The 23,350-nt window shown below is 41.1% G+C and overlaps 1 protein-coding gene across 2 annotated transcripts in view; it reads right to left on the bottom strand.

Annotated features, from left to right (window-relative positions):
• Positions 1-22,649, bottom strand: part of LOC124047978 (LIM/homeobox protein LMX-1.2-like) — a 111,931-nt gene extending 89,282 nt beyond the window's left edge. Inside the window, exons 1-2 of one of the 2 annotated variants that reach the window (XM_046368338.1) lie at positions 22,551-22,649; positions 20,361-20,547 (exon numbers count right to left, since the gene is read on the bottom strand). In XM_046368338.1, the coding sequence (XP_046224294.1) occupies positions 20,361-20,482 (122 nt within the window). In that variant the 5' untranslated portion in view covers positions 20,483-20,547; positions 22,551-22,649. Of the gene's footprint in view, positions 1-20,360; positions 20,548-21,049; positions 21,271-22,550 lie in introns of those variants that run through there. The other variant, XM_046368337.1, reaches the window with a different exon arrangement.
• Positions 22,650-23,350: the final 701 nt, after the last annotated feature.

The following is a 23,350-nucleotide window of genomic DNA, read 5'->3' as shown; positions in this document are numbered from 1 at the left end:
CCTTTAAAGTGATGAAAAACCTTTCAAGCACGTATCCTTAATTAACCTCTATACAACGAATGGAAGACACACTCTTCACAACTGTCAGGTTGCATAATCCCCCTGTGAACATACAAGGGCGTAAACATAGTCTCTGTGGACTAAGAAGAGGCCAGGCTTGCTACACAAATCAAATCAAATGTATTTATATAGCCCTTCGTACATCAGCTGATATCTCAAAGTGATGTACACAGACTGACAGCGGTATACATACTGAGCAGCTGTCATCGCTGGAGAAGCACTTAGTCCTACAGAACTCATATTAACCAGAGACACCAAGCCCCTCCCTGTACGAACCATAGACACCAAGCCCCTCCCTCCCTATACGAACCATAGACACCAAGCCCCTCCCTCCCTATACGAACCATAGACACCAAGCCCCTCCCTCCCTATACGAACCATAGACACCAAGCCCCTCCCTCTCTATACCAACCATAGACACCAAGCCCCTCCCTCTCTATACCAACCATAGACACCAAGCCCCTCCCTCCCTATACGAACCATAGACACCAAGCCCCTCCCTCCCTATACGAACCATAGACACCAAGCCCCTCCCTCCCTATACGAACCATAGACACCAAGCCCCTCCCTCCCTATACGAACCATAGACACCAAGCCCCTCCCTCCCTATACGAACCATAGACACCAAGCCCCTCCCTCCTATACGAACCATAGACACCAAGCCCCTCCCTCCCTATACGAACCATAGACACCAAGCCCCTCCCTCACTATACGAACCATAGACACCAAGCCCCTCCCTCCCTATACAAACCAGACACCAAGCCCCTCCCTCCCTATACGAACCATAGACACCAAGCCCCTCCCTCCCTATACGAACCATAGACACCAAGCCCCTCCCTCCCTATACGAACCATAGACACCAAGCCCCTCCCTCACTATACGAACCATAGACACCAAGCCCCTCCCTCACTATACGAACCATAGACACCAAGCCCCTCCCTCCCTATACGATCCATAGACACCAAGCCCCTCCCTATACAAACCAGACACCAAGCACCTCCCTCACTATACGAACCATAGACACCAAGCCCCTCCCTCCCTATACGAACCATAGACACCAAGCCCCTCCCTATACAAACCAGACACCAAGCCCCTCCCTCACTATACGAACCATAGACACCAAGCCCCTCCCTCCCTATACGAACCATAGACACCAAGCCCCTCCCTCCCTATACGAACCATAGACACCAAGCCCCTCCCTCCCTATACGAACCATAGACACCAAGCCCCTCCCTCCCTATAAGAACCATAGACACCAAGCCCCTCCCTATACAAACCAGACACCAAGCCCCTCCCTCACTATACAAACCATAGACACCAAGCCCCTCCCTCCCTATACGAACCATAGACACCAAGCCCCTCCCTATACAAACCAGACACCAAGCCCCTCCCTCCCTATACGAACCATAGACACCAAGCCCCTCCCTATACAAACCAGACACCAAGCCCCTCCCTCCCTATACGAACCATAGACACCAAGCCTCTCCCTCCCTATACGAACCATAGACACCAAGCCCCTCCCTCTCTATACGAACCATAGACACCAAGCCCCTCCCTATACAAACCAGACATCAAGCCCCTCCCTCCCTATACGAACCATAGACACCAAGCTCCTCCCTCCCCATATTAACCAGACACCAAGCCCCTCCCTCCCCATATTAACCAGACACCAAGCCCCTCCCTCCCCATATTAACCAGACACCAAGCCCCTCCCTCCCCATATTAACCAGACACCAAGCCCCTCCCTCCCCATATTAACCAGACACCAAGCCCCTCCCTCCCCATATTAACCAGACACCAAGCCCCTCCCTCCCCATATTAACCAGACACCAAGCCCCTCGCTCCCCATCCCACATATATAACCAGACACCAAGCCCCTCCCTCCCCATATTAACCAGACACCAAGCCCCTCCCTCCCCATATTAACCAGACACCAAGCCCCTCCCTCCCCATATTAACCAGACACCAAGCCCCTCCCTCCCCATATTAACCAGACACCAAGCCCCCCCATCCCCCTCCCCATATTAACCAGACACCAAGCCCCTCCCTCCCCATATTAACCAGACACCAAGCCCCTCCCTCCCCATATTAACCAGACACCAAGCCCCTCCCTCCCCATATTAACCAGACACCAAGCCCCTCCCTCCCCATATTGACCAGACACCAAGCCCCTCCCTCCCTATGCAGCTCTATTTATTTAGATCTACTCAATAAAAACTCTTATTTTTCAAGCTCCATTGGGGTCAGAGGACCTGTGGCACAAATCACTTGAGTTAGAGGAGCATGGGGTGAGGGGAGGAGGAGTGGTGTCGGGGCAAGGGTTGACTGAAGTGGCTCGGGAGGCGATGAAAGCCTATCTGCAAAATGTTCACTGAGGGTTGTTTTTGTTTTTTTGCCATGAGAGTGGTTGGTGATCAGTTGCAATACTTAAGGAGCCCTGCAATACCCAAACAGAGAGAGTTTAAAGGAGCCCTGCAATACCCAAACAGAGAGAGTTTAAAGGAGCCCTGCAATACCCAAACAGAGAGAGTTTAAAGGAGCCCTGCAATACCCAAACAGAGAGAGTTTAAAGGAGCCCTGCAATACCCAAACAGAGAGAGTTTAAAGGAGCCCTGCAATACCCAAACAGAGAGAGTTTAAAGGAGCCCTGCAATACCCAAACAGATAGAGTTTAAAGGAGCCCTGCAATACCCAAACAGAGAGAGTTTAAAGGAGCCCTGCAATACCCAAACAGATAGAGTTTAAAGGAGCCCTGCAATACCCAAACAGAGAGAGTTTAAAGGAGCCCTGCAATACCCAAACAGATAGAGTTTAAAGGAGCCCTGCAATACCCAAACAGATAGAGTTTAAAGGAGCCCTGCAATACCCAAACAGAGAGAGTTTAAAGGAGCCCTGCAATACCCAAACAGATAGAGTTTAAAGGAGCCCTGCAATACCCAAACAGAGAGAGTTTAAAGGAGCCCTGCAATACCCAAACAGAGAGAGTTTAATGGAGCCCTGCAATACCCAAACAGAGAGAGTTTAAAGGAGCTATTGCTGGTCCCAGTGTTGTTTCTTTGGGTTTACTGAGCGTTTATTCCCCTCTGCTTCGCACTCCAAGAGGGATGGAGCATATTTAGAGTTCCCGACAGCCCGCTGTGCCCGGGTCCTGGATGTACTCCCTGGTACACTTCCTTCCCTTTGATAGATGGAGAACACTCTAGATCTTTTGGTTTCTAATAAAACAAAGCTGTTAATTTTTACAATGTGACACCCTGCATGCCTTCTCGTTTACTAATGAATTATGGTTGGCTTGGACAGAGGGGGCAGATAGCAAAACATTTAAGAGGCTCCACAGTTTCACTGACAGGCTTTATCGTCTTGTGTAACAGGGAGGAACACGTAGCCAGACAGAAGGAAGATAAAGTGGAGTGTCTGAGGTCGCAAGGAGACGCTTTGTGCAGAAATCTACACCGATTTCCTAGCAACAGAATCCACCGTAATATATAAAAAGTGAAAAAGGTGTCAGAGGCCGTATATCCTCACTAGTCATGTGAAGTCTACAGCTACGCGGATAATTTTCCAAAAAGCTACAAAGATTTCACAATAAATTCCTCCTTAAGACTCCTTAACTTCTCTTTTATTTGAGTCTAAAATGTGCAATAATGACGTACGATAACGGGGTTTTTGCAACTACGTCTTTTCTCAAAAAAACTTTGTCTCTTTAACTCACATGAAGACGAATTGAAGCTCAATGTGGAGGAGTCGGTGGTGCAGAGGGTTTGGGGAGGTAGACGCCATACCAAGGCTCCGTTAGACCACCTGCTTCCCCAACAGAACTGAGAGGAAGCCAATGAGCTCACAGGTTACATGACACACAATAATACAATTATTGTGTATAGTCAGATGAATATAAATAGTTTGTTTCAATAACATTTACATGCTTTGCAATAAGAACCATTTCCCTGATTGTCCTGTTCACATGACGTATCTGAAAATCAGGCCACCTCATGGGACTTTTAGAGTAACGACATTTGTTTCCGTGTATCTGGTATTTTGCCCTAACAGACTTCCAAAACACTTGGAGGTGTAAATCAATCAAATCAAATGTATTTATAAAGCCCTTCTTACATCAGCTGATATCTCAAAGTGCTGTACAGAAAGCCAGCCTAAAACCCAAAACAACAAGCAATGCAGGTGTAGAAGCAGGGTGGCTAAGAAAAACTCTCTAGAAAGGCCAAATAAATAAATAAACTCCCCCCATAAAACTCCTTCCATGGGTGGACTCCCCCACCTGGAAACATGACCAACCAGGGTGTGTGTACAAAGGAATGTACGATGCCCAGGTCCATAAAGGGGAGTATAGGACCGTACAGCGAGTGCAGACTGCAGAGGCTCCATACAGAAAGAGTGGCATCTTGAAGAGACACCTTCCAGTCCATTTCAAGGCACTGTACTCAAAGAAAAACCAGCGAGAGGGGGCTTTCCTGCGGCATTCCTGGAAGCGACAGGTGGGGGGGGGCAAGGCCTTTGTGTTTATCATGATATTTGCCAAATGTGGTGATGGCAGACCGTTGACCACTATCCAAACACATCTCCCTATACACCTCTGTTCACTTTAACGGCAGTATTTCCAGCAACAGATTTATATATATATATATATATATATATATATATATTTTAACCTTAATTTGAATTCATGATATTTCTCGCTGTCGGCCTTCAATGAACCGTGGAAGAGGAGGTTGGCCTTCAATGAACTGTGGAAGAGGAGGTTGGCCTTCAATGAACTGTGGAAGAGGAGGTTGGCCTTCAATGAACAGTGGAAGAGGAGGTTGGCCTTCAATGAACCGTGGAAGAGGAGGTTGGCCTTCAATGAACCGTGGAAGAGGAGGTTGGCCTTCAATGAACCGTGGAAGAGGAGGTTGGCCTTCAATGAACCGTGGAAGAGGAGGTTGGCCTTCAATGAACCGTGGAAGAGGAGGTTGGCCTTCAATGAACAGTGGAAGAGGAGGTCGGCCTTCAATGAACCGTGGAAGAGGAGGTTGGCCTTCAATGAACTGTGGAAGAGGAGGTTGGCCTTCAATGAACCGTGGAAGAGGAGGTTGGCCTACAATGAACCGTGGAAGAGGAGGTTGGCCTTCAATGAACAGTGGAAGAGGAGGTTGGCCTTCAATGAACCGTGGAAGAGGAGGTTGGCCTTCAATGAACCGTGGAAGAGGTGGTTGGCCTTCAATGAACCGTGGAAGAGGAGGTTGGCCTTCAATGAACCGTGGAAGAGGAGGTTGGCCTTCAATGAACCGTGGAAGAGGAGGTTGGCCTTCAATGAACCGTGGAAGAGGAGGTTGGCCTTCAATGAACCGTGGAAGAGGAGGTTGGCCTTCAATGAACCGTGGAAGAGGAGGTTGGCCTTCAATGAACCGTGGAAGAGGAGGTTGGCCTTCAATGAACCGTGGAAGAGGAGGTTGGCCTTCAATGAACCGTGGAAGAGGAGGTTGGCCTTCAATGAACCGTGGAAGAGGAGGTTGGCCTTCAATGAACCGTGGAAAAGGAGGTTGGCCTTCAATGAACCGTGGAAGAGGAGGTTGGCCTACAATTTTTTTCTCCAAGTCTATGGTATTAATATAGCATAGAGTAAATCATCAAATACAAATACACTCTCACAGAGAGTGGAATCATCAAATACACTCTCACAGAGAGTGAGAGCAAACTCCTTCCTTTCATCCTTCAAGTACACCGTATCAACCTGAAGAGAGAAAGAGGGAGATCTAGAATTTAAAAGCAATATTGGCAAAGCCAGGATTTTTTTTTTTTTTTTAAGAAAAAAAAAAAGAAGAGTCTAACTGAAAAGAACAAAAGACAGAACTGGCAACCACTGACTTAAAAAAAAAGAAGAGTCTAACTGAAAAGAACAAAAGACAGAACTGGCAACCACTGACTTTAAAAAAAAAGAAGAGTCTAACTGAAAAGAACAAAAGACAGAACTGGCAACCACTGACTTTAAAAAAAAAGAAGAGTCTAACTGAAAAGAGTCTAACTGAAAAGAACAAAAGACAGAACTGGCAACCACTGACTTTAAAAAAAAAGAAGAGTCTAACTGAAAAGAACAAAAGACAGAACTGGCAACCACTGACTTTTAAAAAAAAACTGGAAATATGAAAAAGGCCCCAACACCAAACGATGAAAAGATACTTCAGGGAATTTAGCCAAATCAATACTCTTGGCAGAGCTGGGTGTTGGAAGTGCACCAGAGGGGATATAATTCTCATGCTCATTTGGCCAAGGAGAGTTTTGTTGGTTGGGGGGTGTGGGGCGTAATTATAGAGCCCCAACCCATTCTGAACTGTTCTTTCCACCATTTTCCTCTGTGCTTGACACAAATAAGGGGATTAGGAGCCCGGTCTTCCGTTGCCCCTCCGTTGAGGACAAAGCGGAGGGGAGCTTAGTGTCACAGTTAGTGATAAAATTACAGATCAGTGTCAGTCAGCTGCTACAGAAACATGGGGTAACCTAATCTCATTAGAAGATGAAGAGGGGGTATATGAAAAAGTGGGAAGGTTGGGGGCAGGCGTTAGGGGCTATCAGTGATAGCTCAGAGTAGTCTCACATCTCTTATGGGTTAACATGTTATCCAGTCTCTTATGGGTTAGTTAACATGTTATCCAGTCTCTTATGGGTTAGTTAACATGTTACCCAGTCTCTTATGGGTTAACATGTTATCCAGTCTCTTATGGGTTAGTTAACATGTTATCCAGTCTCTTATGGGTTAACATGTTACCCAGTCTCTTATGGGTTAACATGTTACCCAGTCTCTTATGGGTTAACATGTTACCCAGTCTCTTATGGGTTAACATGTTCCCAGTCTCTTATGGGTTAACATGTTACCCAGTCTCTTATGGGTTAACATGTTACCCAGTCTCTTATGGGTTAACATGTTACCCAGTCTCTTATGGGTTAACATGTTACCCAGTCTCTTATGGGTTAACATGTTACCCAGTCTCTTATGGGTTAGTTAACATGTTACCCAGTCTCTTATGGGTTAACATGTTCCCAGTCTCTTATGGGTTAACATGTTACCCAGTCTCTTATGGGTTAACATGTTACCCAGTCTCTTATGGGTTAGTTAACATGTTACCCAGTCTCTTATGGGTTAACATGTTACCCAGTCTCTTATGGTTTAACATGTTCCCAGTCTCTTATGGGTTAACATGCAACCCAGTCTCTTATGGGTTAACATGTTCCCAGTCTCTTATGGGTTAACATGTTACCCAGTCTCTCTCTCATCTCTTATGGGTTAACATGTTACCCAGTCTCTTATGGGTTAACATGTTACCCAGTCTCTCTCTCATCTCTTATGGGTTAACATGTTACCCAGTCTCTCTCTCATCTCTTATGGGTTAACGTGTTACCCAGTCTCTTATGGGTTAACATGTTACTCAGTCTCTTATGGGTTAACATGTTACCCAGTCTCTTATGGGTTAGTTAACATGTTACCCAGTCTCTTATGGGTTAACATGTTCCCAGTCTCTTATGGGTTAGTTAACATGTTACCCAGTCTCTTATGGGTTAGTTAACATGTTACCCAGTCTCTTATGGGTTAGTTAACATGTTACCCAGTCTCTTATGGGTTAACATGTTACCCAGTCTCTTATGGGTTAGTTAACATGTTACCCAGTCTCTTATGGGTTAGTTAACATGTTACCCAGTCTCTTATGGGTTAGTTAACATGTTACCCAGTCTCTTATGGGTTAGTTAACATGTTACCCAGTCTCTTATGGGTTAGTTAACATGTTACCCAGTCTCTTATGGGTTAGTTAACATGTTACCCAGTCTCTTATGGGTTAGTTAACATGTTACCCAGTCTCTTATGGGTTAGTTAACATGTTACCCAGTCTCTTATGGGTTAGTTAACATGTTACCCAGTCTCTTATGGGTTAGTTAACATGTTACCCAGTCTCTTATGGGTTAGTTAACATGTAACCCAGTCTCTTATGGGTTAGTTAACATGTAACTCAGTCTCTTATGGGTTAGTTAACATGTTACCCAGTCTCTTATGGGTTAGTTAACATGTTACCCAGTCTCTTATGGGTTAGTTAACATGTTACCCAGTCTCTTATGGGTTAGTTAACATGTTACCCAGTCTCTTATGGGTTAGTTAACATGTTACCCAGTCTCTTATGGGTTAACATGTTACCCAGTCTCTTATGGGTTAGTTAACATGTTACCCAGTCTCTTATGGGTTAACATGTTACCCAGTCTCTTATGGGTTAGTTAACATGTTACCCAGTCTCTTATGGGTTAGTTAACATGTAACTCAAGTAGTTTATGGTGATAGTGGATTGTCATTAATCACAAACAATTTATGCCTCACAGTTAAGTGTTTATGCCACCCACAGTTAAGTGTTTATGCCACCCACAGTTAAGTGTTTATGCCACCCACAGTTAAGTGTTTATGCCACTCACAGTTAAGTGTTTATGCCACCCACAGTTAAGTGTTTATGCCACCCACAGTTAAGTGTTTATGCCACCCACAGTTAAGTGTTTATGCCACTCACAGTTAAGTGTTTATGCCACCCACAGTTAAGTGTTTATGCCACCCACAGTTAAGTGTTTATGCCACTCACAGTTAAGTGTTTATGCCACCCACAGTTAAGTGTTTATGCCACTCACAGTTAAGTGTTTATGCCACCCACAGTTAAGTGTTTATGCCACTCACAGTTAAGTGTTTATGCCACCCGTAGTTACGTGGCTATGGGCAAGGAGCAGTCCCTCTACTCAAATACTCTCGTGGGGGGGGGGGGGGCTCTGTCAGGTTGTGCCTGCGTCTCCACACGCTGGTAGAATGTGGCGTCTGGGCGCGAGAACGGGGCTTTGGGTACACAGTGTCGGCATGGCAGCACTTGCCACAGTGGTGACAGCTACTCCTCGCACCCCGGTGGAAGAAGAGGTGGGCCGCTGTATTTGGAGAAGCATTCCACTACGGAGGGGGGGGGGGAGATAACGTACAGGAAGTGGGAGAAGGCTAGCTCCCTGCCTCCATTCCACATGTGTGTTCGAAAAAGGGCCATCCAGAGAAAACAGGAAGATCTTACAGAATCTTACAGAAACGTCACGTTGCCTGAATGATATTGGGGGGGATCCAAGTCATTTTACTAATATTTGCCTGTAAGTAAGAGTGACTTACAGAGGTAGGAGCTTTGTATGTCATTGTCTGTCTTCACAGGAATCGAGGGTTGCATTCCTGCTCAATATTTCTACAGAAGACAACTCACTACCCAGTCAAGATTGTGAAATTGAATAAAATAATGAACAGTGGACTCTTGAATATCTTGTGTGCATTGAAGCTGAGTGTCATGCACTTGTTGATTGACTCTGTGGTGACTAAAGATCCCATGGCACGTATCGTAAGAGCAGGGGTGTTAACCCCGGTGTCTTGGCTAAATTCCCAATCTGATCCCCATCGTGGCCACCTGATCATCCCCGGCTTTCAGTTGGTTCATTCATCCCCCCTCTCCTCCCCCCCATTTAACTCTTCACCCGGTTGTTGCTGTAGAAGAGAATGTGTTCTCTGTCAACTTACCTGGTAAAATATATATATTTTTACAGTAAAGCAATTGGTACAATATTACATGGGAGTCTTCATCCTGTATCTGTGACACCGTGCTCCTTTTCTCGTTAGCGGGATGGATCGCTCTCGCTGACAGGGTCAGGAATGGGCTATTCAAACTATTGTATTAACACATAAACAGTCACGTTGAGGTTGTCAGGCCTTCAGGGAGGAAGAGGCTGTGTTGTTTCGAGTGTCAAATGACTTCAGGGGGGTTCTGGACCTTTTGGTCTGGACCTTTTGGTCTGGACCTTTTGGTCTGGACCTTTTGGTCTGGACCTTTTGGTCTGGACCGTTTGTTAAGTGCTCTGTGACAGACAATTTTGAGAAAAGCGAAAAAATAATAATTATGAATAATTTTGTACTGTCATAAATAAACCGTAAAAGAAAAGTGGTTTCTGAAACTGATTCTCATTACTGCCAAAAATCTGTAAACATCCGGCACCGTATTTTGGATGATGCTTACTAGTAATTTTGGAGTGTCCTTAAAAAACTAAGAAAAAAAAAATTTGGAGACCAGCCAACGATTTGTCAACAAAATTGTACCTTGCACACTAAAATAAAATAAAAATGCATGTATCCTGTCAACACAAATAAAAGAACGTGAGGATCATCTTGTCACCAACAAGATGGCGTCCAAAACAACTGAGTGGTTTGGTACAGAAGCAGAAAAACAGCCCAATATAAAAAATGAAGAGTGAAAACTACGCACATTATGGAATGATAGATAATTGCGTCACCACACTTGGATGGTAGGACTGAGAAGGATGTGTTGATATGAAACTAGATACTTCCTTACTGAGCACGCCCAAGCTAAAGCTACGCTAAACACACTGCTGAGCCAGAGGCCAGGCAAGCTGAAGCAATATCTTGTCAATATTGTACAAGCTGCTAACTTGGGCTATTTTCTTCTGAATAGATACATCTCTCTCTATATATATATATATATATAAATAACATTTTAGTAAACCCTCAACATGTGTTTGATGCTGAAAAGAGCATTTTGCTAAACTGTGTTTGCTTGCTCTTTTCAGCATCAACCCTCAAGACATGTTGCGGGTTTACTAAAATGTTATTTTTATAGATAGATAGATTAAAAAGATAACTTTTTCTTCAAATCACTCTGTGTAATTATTTGATTTAACAGCTAAATGCTCTCCTTCTGTAGCTCAGTTGGTAGAGCATGGCGCTTGTAACGCCAGGGTAGTGGGTTCGATCCCCGGGACCACCCATACGTAGAATGTATGCACACATGACTGTAAGTCGCTTTGGATAAAAGCGTCTGCTAAAAGGCATATATTACTTGCTCTTTCTGAAATAACCTCTCATAGACTGATGTGCAAATACCTCAGGGCTTTCTGTGTTTGCTAACAATCCAGTACAACTGGCCAAAAAGTACAGGAGACGCTCTAATCTCTTCACGTAAAGAGAACATCCCTGAAAATCTCCACATAACCATAGAACCCAACAGTCCCTAAGAAAGGGCCTGAATTGGTTGATGGACCATAGTCAAAAGCCTACCACGCTCAAATAGAGTAGATGTATAAATATTGTTTCTCCCCCTGTGGGTGGATAAGACATGGGGGGGGGGGTCAAGGATAGTGTCGTCTTAAAAACATGCATGCAGGTCAAAAAAATCTTCTTAGTCAGCATTTAAAACCGGGGTCCTGAGCTCTAGTTAATTAAAAAACAACATTTAAAAAAGAAGGATTCGCTAATGGCCACTGACCACAAAAAGTCCCCATCAGCACAACAAAGAGCATCATCACCCACGAGGGATGTGTGTGTTCAGGACTGGTCAACTGTGTTCGCTTGCTCTTTTCAGCGTCAACCACTCAAGACGTGTTGAGGGTTTACTAAAACTGAACGTGCCCTGTCAAATCTGCCTGAATTTAAATGAGTGACAAATATGGCATTTCATTCAGAGAAAACTGCAACAAAAAAAAAATCTTCCTCCTTATTAATTAAGTGTTTTTTATTTTATTTACTGTTCTAGAAGGAGGGTTGCTCTGTTGTCTCTGTAAACTGAGAAATATTTTCTGAGCAGAAGTAATATAAACATAGCTATAAGAGAGTCGGTTGGGTTCGGAGCCCTGTCCCAACGGACAAAGCGCCCCTAGAATTCCATCGCCAGGGGAACAATCGTCAGGAGCTACAGCTTTCCACGTCAGGATCAGTCACAACCAGAAAATGCAGTGCCTTCCGTAAGAATTCACACCCTGTGGCTTTTTACACATTTTGTTATGTTACAGCCTGAATTTACAATAGATCAAATGTAGATTTGTTTTCACTGGCCTACACACAATACCCTCAAAGTGGAATTATGTTTTTAGAAAATTGTACTAATTAATTAAAAAATAAAAATCCCAAAATGTCTTGAGTCAATAAGTATTCATCCCCTTTGTCATGGCAAAGCATAAATATGTTTAGGAGTAAACTTTGCTTAACAAATAATAAAAGTTGCATGGACTCACTGTGTGTGCAATCTCTGTACCCCACACATACAATTATCTGTAAGGTCCCTCAGTCAAGCAGTGCATTTCAAAACAGATTCAACCACAAAGACCAGGGAGGTTTTCCATTGCCTCACAAAGAAGGGCACCTATTAGTAGATAGGTATAAAAAATATTTTTAAAAACACACATTGAATATCCCTTTGAGTTATTAATTACACTTTGGAAGGTGTATCAATACAACCTGTCATTACAAAGATACAGTCGTCCTTCCTAACTCAGTTGCCGGAGAGGAAGGAAACCGCTCAGGGATTTTACCATGAGGCCAATGGTGATTTTAAAACAGTTACAGAGTTGAATGGCTGTGATAGGAGAAAACTGAGGATGAATCAACAACATTATAGTTACTCTAAAATACTAACCTAACTAACAGTGAAAAGAAGGAAGCTTGTACAGAATGAAACATATTTAGAAACATGCATCCTGTTTGCAATAAGGCACTAAAGTAAAACTGCTAAAAACGTGGCAAAGTAATGAGCTTTATGTCCTGAACACAAAGCGTTATGTTTGGGGCAAATCCAACATAACACATCACTGATGGGTACCTCTTCATATTTTCAAGGATGGTGGCTGCTTCATGTTATGGGTATGCTTGTCATAGGGAGTTTATTTTATGATAAAAAGAAACAGAATAGAGCTAAGCAAAGGCAAAATCCTAGAGGAAAACTTGGTTCAGTTTGCTTTCCAATAGACACCGGGAGACAAATGTACCTTTCAGCAGGACAATAAACTAAAACACAAGGCCAAATATACACTGGAGTTGCTTACCAAGATGACATTGAATGTTCCTTAGTGGTCTAGTTACAGTTTTCACTTAAATAGTCTTGAAAATCTATGGCAAGACTAGAGTCTAACAATGATCAACAACCAACTTGACAGAGATTGAAGAATGTATTAAATAATAATGTGCAAATATTGTACAATCCAGGTGTCCAAAGCTCTTAGAGTCTTACCCAGAAAGACTCACAGCTGTAATAATAGCTGCCAAAGGTGATTCTAACATGTGTTTGAGTCAGGGGGTTGAATACTTATCTAACCAAGACATATTAGTGTTTTTTTTTATACAAATGCTATAGAGTTATCTTCCACTTTGACATTACAGAGTATATTGGGTAGATCATTGACAACAAAAATGACAATCAAATCCATTTTAATCTCACTTTCTAACAACAAGGGGTGTGAATACTTTCTGAAGGCACTGTACTGTACATGGAGGTTGGAAATGTTTAGTGGGATACCATCCAACATTTACAAACAATAATTTAATCCGTTGAGATGCACTTCAACTATTATTCTCAACGAAGGATCTGCTTTTGTGTTCTGGAAAGATGGTGACCAAAAATACTGATATTGAATTTATTATTAGGATTATTCTGCTTTCTCCCTTTGTTCTGAAAACAAATAAATGACTCTCAAAGTCACACACACACACACACACACACACGGAATTCCTCTCCAAATTTCACGCAAAGCCTGCTGCATAGTCGCCTGGTTGCCAGGGAGACATCCTAAACCCCAATTGGCTGGAGCCCACATGTTAGCCTTGGTGAGGTTTGGAGCAGCTCTGTGTTATTCTATGGTGAAATGACATCACTGTCTACTCTCCCCCAGCACACAGTCCCCAGCACACAGTCTCATCTCATGCTCACGTAAAAATATTAAAATGTATTGCCATTTTCTCACAAGATACAATCAAATATGTGGCGCTGTGCGGCTAGGAAGGTAGAGCAAGGCATTTCCAACGCCAAAGGCCACGGGTTTGATCGCCGCTGGGGCCACCCATACGTAAAATGTAAAATGCACAAATACAATTGTTTGCCATATATTATTTGTATTATTGTTATATTGAATAAGATGCAGGTATTTCATCAAAGTTTCAATCCATGCAAATCATTATGGGGTACAGGGGTACAACTTCACAGAAATGTCCCAGAACAGATTCTCCCCAGAGGTGAAATAATGTTACGAAACACATTTTCAAAAGTAGCCTGTTGACAAACCTTATCCAGGTATAAAGTCCAGAAACTAAATATATTTTCGACACATAATAGTATTGCAATTAGCCTAGAACTGCAACAGCTGCAGAACTAGTTTAAAGAGTAGACTCCGACCTGTGAGTAGAGAGCTGCTCTAATATTTAGGCAGCTACTAAATGTTCCATTTGACACAACTTGTAAAAGAAGCTCACAGTGTGGTCGAGAAATAGCATAGTGGCATTAATCAGAAATCATTTGGCGGCTCAAAGGGACACACAACAACATAAAACACATGAAGTAAAATGTTCAGAAACAAACCCCCAAAAGCCACTTGTGAATTAAAACCATTTACAGAGTGAATGAAGGTGTCAACACGGCCAAAGCAGGAACATAAACTTCCTACTTAAGTTTTATTTAACATCAGGACGATAACATCCCAATTCAGATGTTTTTGATGAATATTTATATTTTTACAACAAAAGATAGTGTTCTCCTAACGTTCACTAAAATGTCGTAAACAACATTTGTAAAAACCACCACAGAACGTTCCCCAAACGTTCTCATTAGGTTTCCAGGTAACGTAATAACACAATGTACCAGTAATGTTTTCCCAGTAAACCAAAATAACTTATCTGAAATGTTCCCAGAACATTCGCTAGGTTGCGGAAAATGTTCTCATAACACAAAGAAACTGTCCATTCATAGTGAATAATATAGAATGTTTGTGTAAAACATTCACCTGATGTTGCAAGAACGTTCCTGTAAGACATTTCATTTGTTCTTTAAAGGTTCCCTGAATATTTCCACAACCTAAAGAAATCAAATCAAATGTATTTATAAAGCCCGTCGTACATCAGCTGATATCTCAAAGTGCTGTACAGAAACCCAGACTAAAACCCCAAACAGCAAGCAATGCAGGTGTAGAAGCACGGTGGCTAGGAAAAACTCCCTAGAAAGGCCAAAACCTAGGAAGAAACCTAGAGAGGAACCAGGCTATGTGGGGGAAATCAATCTAGTGGGAACATTGTGGGGGAAATCACAAAATATATGTTCGCAAAACACACAAAAAACAACTGTCCAGTTGTGCAGATAATTCAACAATGTTTCTATTGAGTACAAAAACAAAAAAAATTCAACTGATGTTACAAGTGTTCCCAAAACACATTTTGTCTGTTCTTTAAAAAGGTTCCCAGAATGTTTGATTAGGTTATGGTAACATTGTGGGGACATGATCAGCTGTGATGGCATTCATACAATGTTTAAGTTCAGTTGCACAGGACACCTGTATTGTACAGTCTTCACTATCCCATGCGCAACCATGGGATAGCTGTGGCCTTGTGGGTTTTCAGACGGACATGGTCAATCAGGACACAGAACACAATTTATGACTTATTCAAATGTGACCATCCTCTTCATATGCTGTGATTTTTGAAATGCAGAAAAAAGTAAAGAAGTTTTCTTATCAGGTTTGAAGGTTCTGAATCTGTATTTTAAAAAGCATGAATAAAAGCCATTTAAAGGAATCTCTATCCAACTAATATCCCATTTCTTAAGACTTTCAACACATGATGAAGAAAGAAAACTATAAAATAGTGTTATAAAATCACAGCATGTGAATATGATGGGAACATTTTAATAACTCAGAAATTGTGACCTGTGTCCTGATTGACCATATTTGGCTGAAAACCCACAAGGCCACAGCTATCCCCTGTTGGTGCAGAGGGTTAATGATCTGACTGCAGAGCTGAAGATTGCAGGTTCAATCCCACATGTTCATGTTTCTTTTGAAGAAAAAAAATAGAAATTAAAGCTCAGATATACTCTACTAAAAGAAAGGATGGCTTTATTTCATCCAAACGTATAAATACGGTCAGAAATACAGAATTTAGACTCACAAAAAAATAAAACATTGTGTAAAAATGTACTTTAAAAAAAGCAAAAGTGATCCTAGATAACAACTGATAGTTTTGGATACCTTGTAAATATGGTCCAGAAGTATGCAGTATATAAAGAGGTTGGGTGAACAACCCAGTTACCCTTATTTTCCTGAGTGGGGCGGCAGGTAGCCTAGTAGAGCGTTGGGCCAGTAACCGGAAAGGTATAAATCTGTCGTTCTGCCCCTGAACAAGGCAGTTAACCCACTGTTCCTAGGCCCTCATTGTAAATAAGAGTTTTAACTGACTTGTCTAGTTAAACAAAGGTAAAAAAATAAAATAAAAATATATATATATATTTTTTTTTAAGTTAGCTATGTCTAATGAAGGATGGAATTCCTGATTGACCATAAAGAAGACTCTGGGAACGTTCTTGCATCCTAAAAGAAACATTGTAGAAGTAGAATCATCTGTACAAATGGGCAGTTTGTGTTTTTTTGGAACTTATGTTTTGTGATTTCCCCACCCGACTGTTCCCACAACCTAATGAAACATTCTGAGAACCTTTATAGAACATATTGAATGTATCCTGGGAACATTCTTGTAACATCAGGTGAATGTTTTTTTTTACACCCTATAATAAAACATTGTAGAATAATCCACTCAACTGGACAGTTTGTGTTTTGGGAAGATATCTTTTGTGATGTTCACCTAATGTTCCCATCAGAATGTTACCACAACCTAATGAAACATTCTGGGAACCTTTAAAAGAACAGATGAAATGTGTTCTAGGAACATTCTAGGAACATTCTTGGAACATTCTTGGAACATTCTTGGAACATTCTTGGAACATTCTTGCGACATAAGGCGAATGTTTTATGCAAATATTCTGTAATCATCACCAAAACTGGACAGTTGTTGTGTTATGAGAACATTTGCCGAGACCTAACGAATGTTCTTGGAACTTTCACAGAACCAACTTTAGTTTGCTGGGGAGGGATGGAAATATTAGGATTTACAGTAGCCTACAGATAATTACAGTGCACCGTGTGTTGTCTGCTTCCTTCTCTCCAGCGACCTGTCAGGGGCTGCCGGCTTTGCCTTAGGTCTGACTAATGTGTCTTAAATGAGTGCCATAAAAAGTGAGAATGAGTGTGAATGACATCTCTAAGTATCCCATCATTGGGAGTAAACACTATTTTGTAGTTAGGCGAGAGAATTGATAATTGTATTTCTTGTCATGTGTTTGAAAGAGGCTGCAAGTACTACGACAAGGCTGTGTGAGTGGTAAAAATGTGTCTTGAAATGGAGATGTTTAACAGAGAGGGTTAAACATGCAGAGGCATCCTGCTCACTATTGGACTAGCCCCCAGGAACACAGCTAGCATGCCTGACCAGTGACGGGCACTGCTTTTAGCTGCTCTAGACTACCACAAAGGAAAATACTGGATAAAACAACATTAAATGCATACTATAATGTTATTACAATCCATCATTCAATTTGTTTTTGTTTCAATACCCACATAAACAAGTCTAAAAATATATTTTTTTAATTACATCAACATGTGGAGAAAAAAATATATACTTAAAAGCAACAATTGGCATAACACAAAGCTATTCTGATAAATATTTCAAAATGATTGTTATAAGCAATTTGAATGTTTTGGAAGTTAAGTTTAAAATGCTGTAATTATTTATTGTAATGATTACATTTTTTTTTAAATGTCACCTTTTGGTGACATGTAATCTATTCAAACTACTTCTCAAGAAAATAATCCCAGTAGAAAACTAATGGAAACATTCAAATATCATGTTTTCAATGCGGGCCTATTAGTCTACATTAAATGTGTGAATCACCTTAAATCCTAAATTGAGACTTACAGAGATACAAAATAAAGTCAGTTAACTTTTTGACAATAATGAGGATTTTGAGTTTGAAGAGAGGCCTACAAATCATTTCATTATGGTTTGGGCACCAAGCCCAGATATTAACTTTAAAAAAATCTGATTTAGTTTTGACTGATCGTGGCCTAAGCCAATGTTTGCATTACCCCAGAATTAAACTACAAATATTCACAGCAGCGACACAGGCTGAATGTAGACTCAAGGCACTATCTTTCAGCTGATCAACAACATCCTCGTAGGAGCAAATGTAGGAACGCAATGACAAAATTCTAGGAGAAAAGCCTACCCAAAACCTCAAATATGACACTATAAAATGACAGCAGGTCATTAAAAAAAATAAATCACGTAAATCACAAAAAAAAGAATAGTACATCTAAATAAATCTCATGACCTTTTGATTTGCACGATCATATTATTGGCAAGCTTCCCACTAACACGTTTACAATATCTCCCCCATATACGTCAATGACGTACGTCATCAAAACATTAGCAATAGCTTCTAGTAACGTTAGTACACCACTCTTGACCTGCGGTAAAAAAAAAATATATACTAAAAATAAATAAATAAAAACATGCATGCGCCAAAGCCCTTGAATCTGTGCGTTTCTCAGGTGAAGGAATTCCGAGCTGCGGCTATGAAAATTCCCATTGTTCCTACAAACTGCTTGCCATCATGTCGGGGGAAGGCTGCTGAATGGCAGACAGACACAGGCAATGGATGTCGCCCATTGTTCCTTGCCAGACTTCTAGCAGGGAGCGATAATGTCGCAGTGATTGAAGTAGCAATGTTTAAAGCCCTTGGACAAAGAGCCCTTAAAACTTACTGACAGGCATGAAGAGCAACAGTGCAGTGAGCTGAGAACGAGAAACACCCCACACTGTCTACACACTGCCCAAACTGTCTGCACACGGCCCCCACATATACTAACTGCTAACCCCACCAGAGGCAGCCCCTCAGAACTACACAGGATTTATACTTGCTAATATCATTATGTATATCTGGTAATGTCATGATTTATATCTTCTAATATCACAACTGTGATTTCCATGGCGATCAAAGTAAAGGCACACACACATTGAACACATTATTAGGTCTTAATTTTTTCTGATTTGTTTCGTTTTGATCATTTCTACCATTCTGTAACCTCATAACTATTGAGACCATGCAACTAGACCATGTAACATACAACGAAATGTTAAATCCCAATAGTTTGATACATAGAGACAACCGCACCAGCACCACAACACCCCACATAAACCTACAAAATGATAAAACTAGGCTATAACTGCACAAAGGTTATAGCATGGTAATATTAAGAGGATATAATTATTATAATATAGTAATAATAGTTATAATACTTATAGCCTAATACTTGTACTTTATTGTCTGCAATAATAAAAGGCGTTGTCAGCTTGATAAAATATTACTGACAATGACAGAATGTATTATCCTTCCTATTGTTGTTTTTATAATCATAGAATTCGTTCTGAAAAGTACAAAAGAGAATTACTCAACAGCGAGTATAGAAATGGTTAGTTCTATCCTTGGGACGTCTCTTCCCTAAACCTAACCACTACCTATAACCTAACGATTTTAAAACGTCTACTTCAATGGGGTATGGACGTCCCAAGGATCCCGAATAGCACGGGCAATATAGAAATGTTATATTGCAGAGATCATCTTATATACATTTCTAAAACACACCATTTATTTTAAAAATTGATGCAGTGATTATAGGTTATCGATCTTATATCAGACACATTTTTCCCCCATATAGTTCCCCAAGGTTTATAGACATAGAACCCCAACGTCAAAACTGTCTGATTAGATTTCATTTAACTTTCATTTCTACATACACTGTGCAAAATCTTTACCGTAAGATTTTGACTTCAATGACAATACCACAAAACCAAAAATAGCTATGTGATATTTCCCAGTCACTAAAACCAAATACGAAGACATTTAAAATATATATTTAGAAGGCCTTCAAATAATAACGCATGACTTCAATATGAAACAGAATGTATCGTTTAACTGAAGACTAAATTAGGTCTGTTTTATTGTTAAAATTACACAGAAATGTGTTTTAAATAATCGTTAACATTATATATCTAACTTCTCTGGCAAATAGGACTAAACCTAGGTTAGTTTCCAAAGCCTAATTCGAAGAATTATGAAGTAGGTGTATAGGCCCAAACATAGCACAATTGTCAAACACTATGATCATTAAAAGAAAAACATAGCTACATAGCTATGGAACACAAACATGAGTAAGAGATTGTATAAGATAAAAATCCCCACTATGTATTTGATACAAAATGCGAAGATAAAGAGTTGCGCCAATGTGGAGCGCGCTAAAGGCAAACGAGTTTGGTGTTATATAGTCCACTCGATTGTCGACCATGGTCCAATTACCAATGAAAATAGAAAGATATATGTGCTTACTGTTGGTAGTCAATTTTGCAGTAGAGTTTCCTATCTCTGAAGTAGCAAGTTGTGGTAAGCGGCTGTTGACACACCGCGCACTGCAAACACTCCTCGTGCCACGACGATTCGTTGACCCGCATCAGAAATCGGTCGGATATAGGCCGCTGACATCCCTCGCAGACAGCCTGATGATGGCATTCAGCACCTGGGTGATAAACGAACATTTGAATGTCTGTACCTTTCAGATTCACATACATAATGTCATAATATTGAGTGCACACACGGCAAGGATTTTCTACTCAATAAAAAAGTTGTAATGTATGTTAGGGAGATAAAAAACAATATTCGTAGGCGTAGCTTTGTTGCTCAAACTTACTAAATTATTCACAAATATAATGCATAAGCAACAGTTAAACCTGCCACTAGTTAAACCTGCCAATAACATCTATGTCAGGAGAATAGTTAGGTTAAAGTTACTGTTGGGTTTGCATACATAATTTGAATAGGCAATATGAAATCTGAATTTCTATAATGCGTCTTATTTGTAGCTTATTGCTACAGGTGCATGCCAGGTGTTCTGTAAGGCCTTGCCGTCACAGGCTAGAACATGAGACTAGGAGAAGGAATCCGTGACATCTAAATATCAGATGGTATCTTTACTTTTGAATATTAAGAGATAATATGGTCCCATCCGTCCGTAAACTCACCGATCATAACGCCCAAAGTGGCCGCTCCCGTTCTAAAATGATCTTCGATTTTAATACCGTCCAGCATCTTTGAACAGGCAGAATGATTCCTTGCCGAGAAGCGTCTCTCCAATGATTCGAGACCTGTTGCAATTTCCATAACAATGTATGGTCACAGACAGTGTGGTCTTTTCCACCCCAAACCCCTCCTTGTTGCACACTGAACTTCTTTGCAGAGGCAAAACCAGGGGAAAGAGTAGTTGATAGACACGACTTGGGATTGTTGTACTTTTACTGCGCGGTGATAAATAGCCTATTGGTGTTTGTTCAATGAAAAACGTTTTAAGTTACAGACTAAATCGTGACATAGCGAAGGAACACATTTGTCAAGAACGGTTTAAGGTTGTCACCAACTCAATTTCGAGTGGTTTAGCGTGTCCCTATATCGTGCGGGATGGAAACATATATATTAGCGTCGACGCAAAGCGTTGAGTTTCTGGTGAATTCTCAGACTCCCAAATAACAATATTGCAGAGAAATGTAAGTAATAAGCAAGTGCTGTAAATCCAGAGACGTCGAGTTGAGAGGCTCCTTCCAAAGTGAGCGTTAAAGTGAATGTGCCATGCCGAGTGAACAGTCTCTTGAAGAGGGCGAAACCGAGATTGAGGCAACTGGAGAGAAGCCCTCCCCTTGCCCTCCCAGTACCACTTTTTCTGCACTATTCTGCTGCTGCGGGATGCTATTGGTGCGCACTGTTTGTGTGTTCAGTGCCATGGAACTGAATCGTTCCGCCTCCAAAGGAGAATCCGAGAACCCTTGAAGTTAAATGGAACACAAGGCTACGTGTCTGTGGTGATTTGAAGCAAAGTATGTAGGCTAAGTATAGGACCAAAACAAACATGCACTTCAATGCATAATGTATAGCTACGCTTTTAGGGGAAAAAAGGTGCTATCTAGAACCTAAAGGGTTTATTCAGCTGTCCCCATAGGAGAACCCTTTGAATAACAATTTTTGTTCAGGTAGAACCCTTTTGGTTCCAAATGGGTTCTTTTTCAGGTAGAACCCTACCTGGAACCAACAAGGGCTCTACCTGGAACCAAAAAGGGTTGTCCTATGGGGACAGCCGAACCCTTTCGGAACTCTTTTTTTCTAAGGGTGTAAGGCCTACAGGAATTATGAATAAATTGTGACATTGGCTTTTATTCAACAGATGTTGGTGCTGTGAGGGCATTATTCAACTTTGGACCATTTGGAAATACTATAGGAATATGTTTAGTCATTTTATTTTTAAATTTCGTTTATTATAATTGTTATTATTATTAATTGTATTATTTTTGTCATTATTAATTTTATCACTTCATTACTCTAGGCTATATCCCACATTGAGGATGATGTGTTGTCAATACTTTAGAAAATCCTACAATTATTCATCATTATTATTTTATAAAAGTCATACTTTTACCACCATTGCATTATCTATAGCAAAGCATCAAGCCCGCCGACTTCCCACAACCGACTCACCTGGCGATTGGTCCCGATAACAACAAAGGCCTGGACCAATTGGAAGTCACCGGCGGAGGAGAGCCCTCATAAGTGGTAGTAGGTGGTGGTGGGGGCCCCTCTCGCGCTATATGAAATGGCATATCTACATGATTAATAAACCCACAGATAAAACGGGAGATTTATGAAATGAAATGCTTTCCCTTCATCACTTCTTTATTCCACTGAATCATATCGTCTCTAAAAATGTAATATTCATAAGTTGTCTCCTTTGTCCTTAAAATGCACTAAAATTCATTTCACAGATACCAATCTATAGGCTATCTATGACAATAGAAGAGGGATTGTCTAGGCTATTTCGTAGGCCTATATTTTCCTGTTTGAATTCATTAAATCAACCTGCGCGCCAATGGATTGAAAAGCATTTTGTAGGAATAAAGCCACAGACAGATCATTTGATCGCTATAATATTGGCATTAGTTTAACACGAATCAATCAACCGACACTAAATAATGAAGTTAATTTTGTGTTTTTTTTCCACAAAAAAATGTATTTATTGCCATAGGTTTTTAGGCTACTTTTTTTTGCATTTGTCAAGAGCGAAAACAATTAATGTAATCTTGGTGGTCTAATTATTTAGTCCAGACCACGTAAAACGTTTATAAAGGTCTATATACTGTGTCTATTCCCGTTAGGATCGTATTATTGTCAACCGGAAGGGTCTAACGTCTGTCGCCCTTTTGCACATGCACTTACAGATGTATGAACAATGCCATTGCATAATCCCCACAAAATAATACATATTTCCCCCGAAATAATAA

This window comes from Oncorhynchus gorbuscha, linkage group LG11, assembly GCF_021184085.1.
Source record: "Oncorhynchus gorbuscha isolate QuinsamMale2020 ecotype Even-year linkage group LG11, OgorEven_v1.0, whole genome shotgun sequence".
In the NCBI taxonomy this organism is placed as follows: domain Eukaryota; kingdom Metazoa; phylum Chordata; class Actinopteri; order Salmoniformes; family Salmonidae; genus Oncorhynchus; species Oncorhynchus gorbuscha.
The sequence above is the reverse complement of the archived record's forward strand: the minus strand, read 5'-3'. Positions and strand labels throughout refer to the sequence as shown.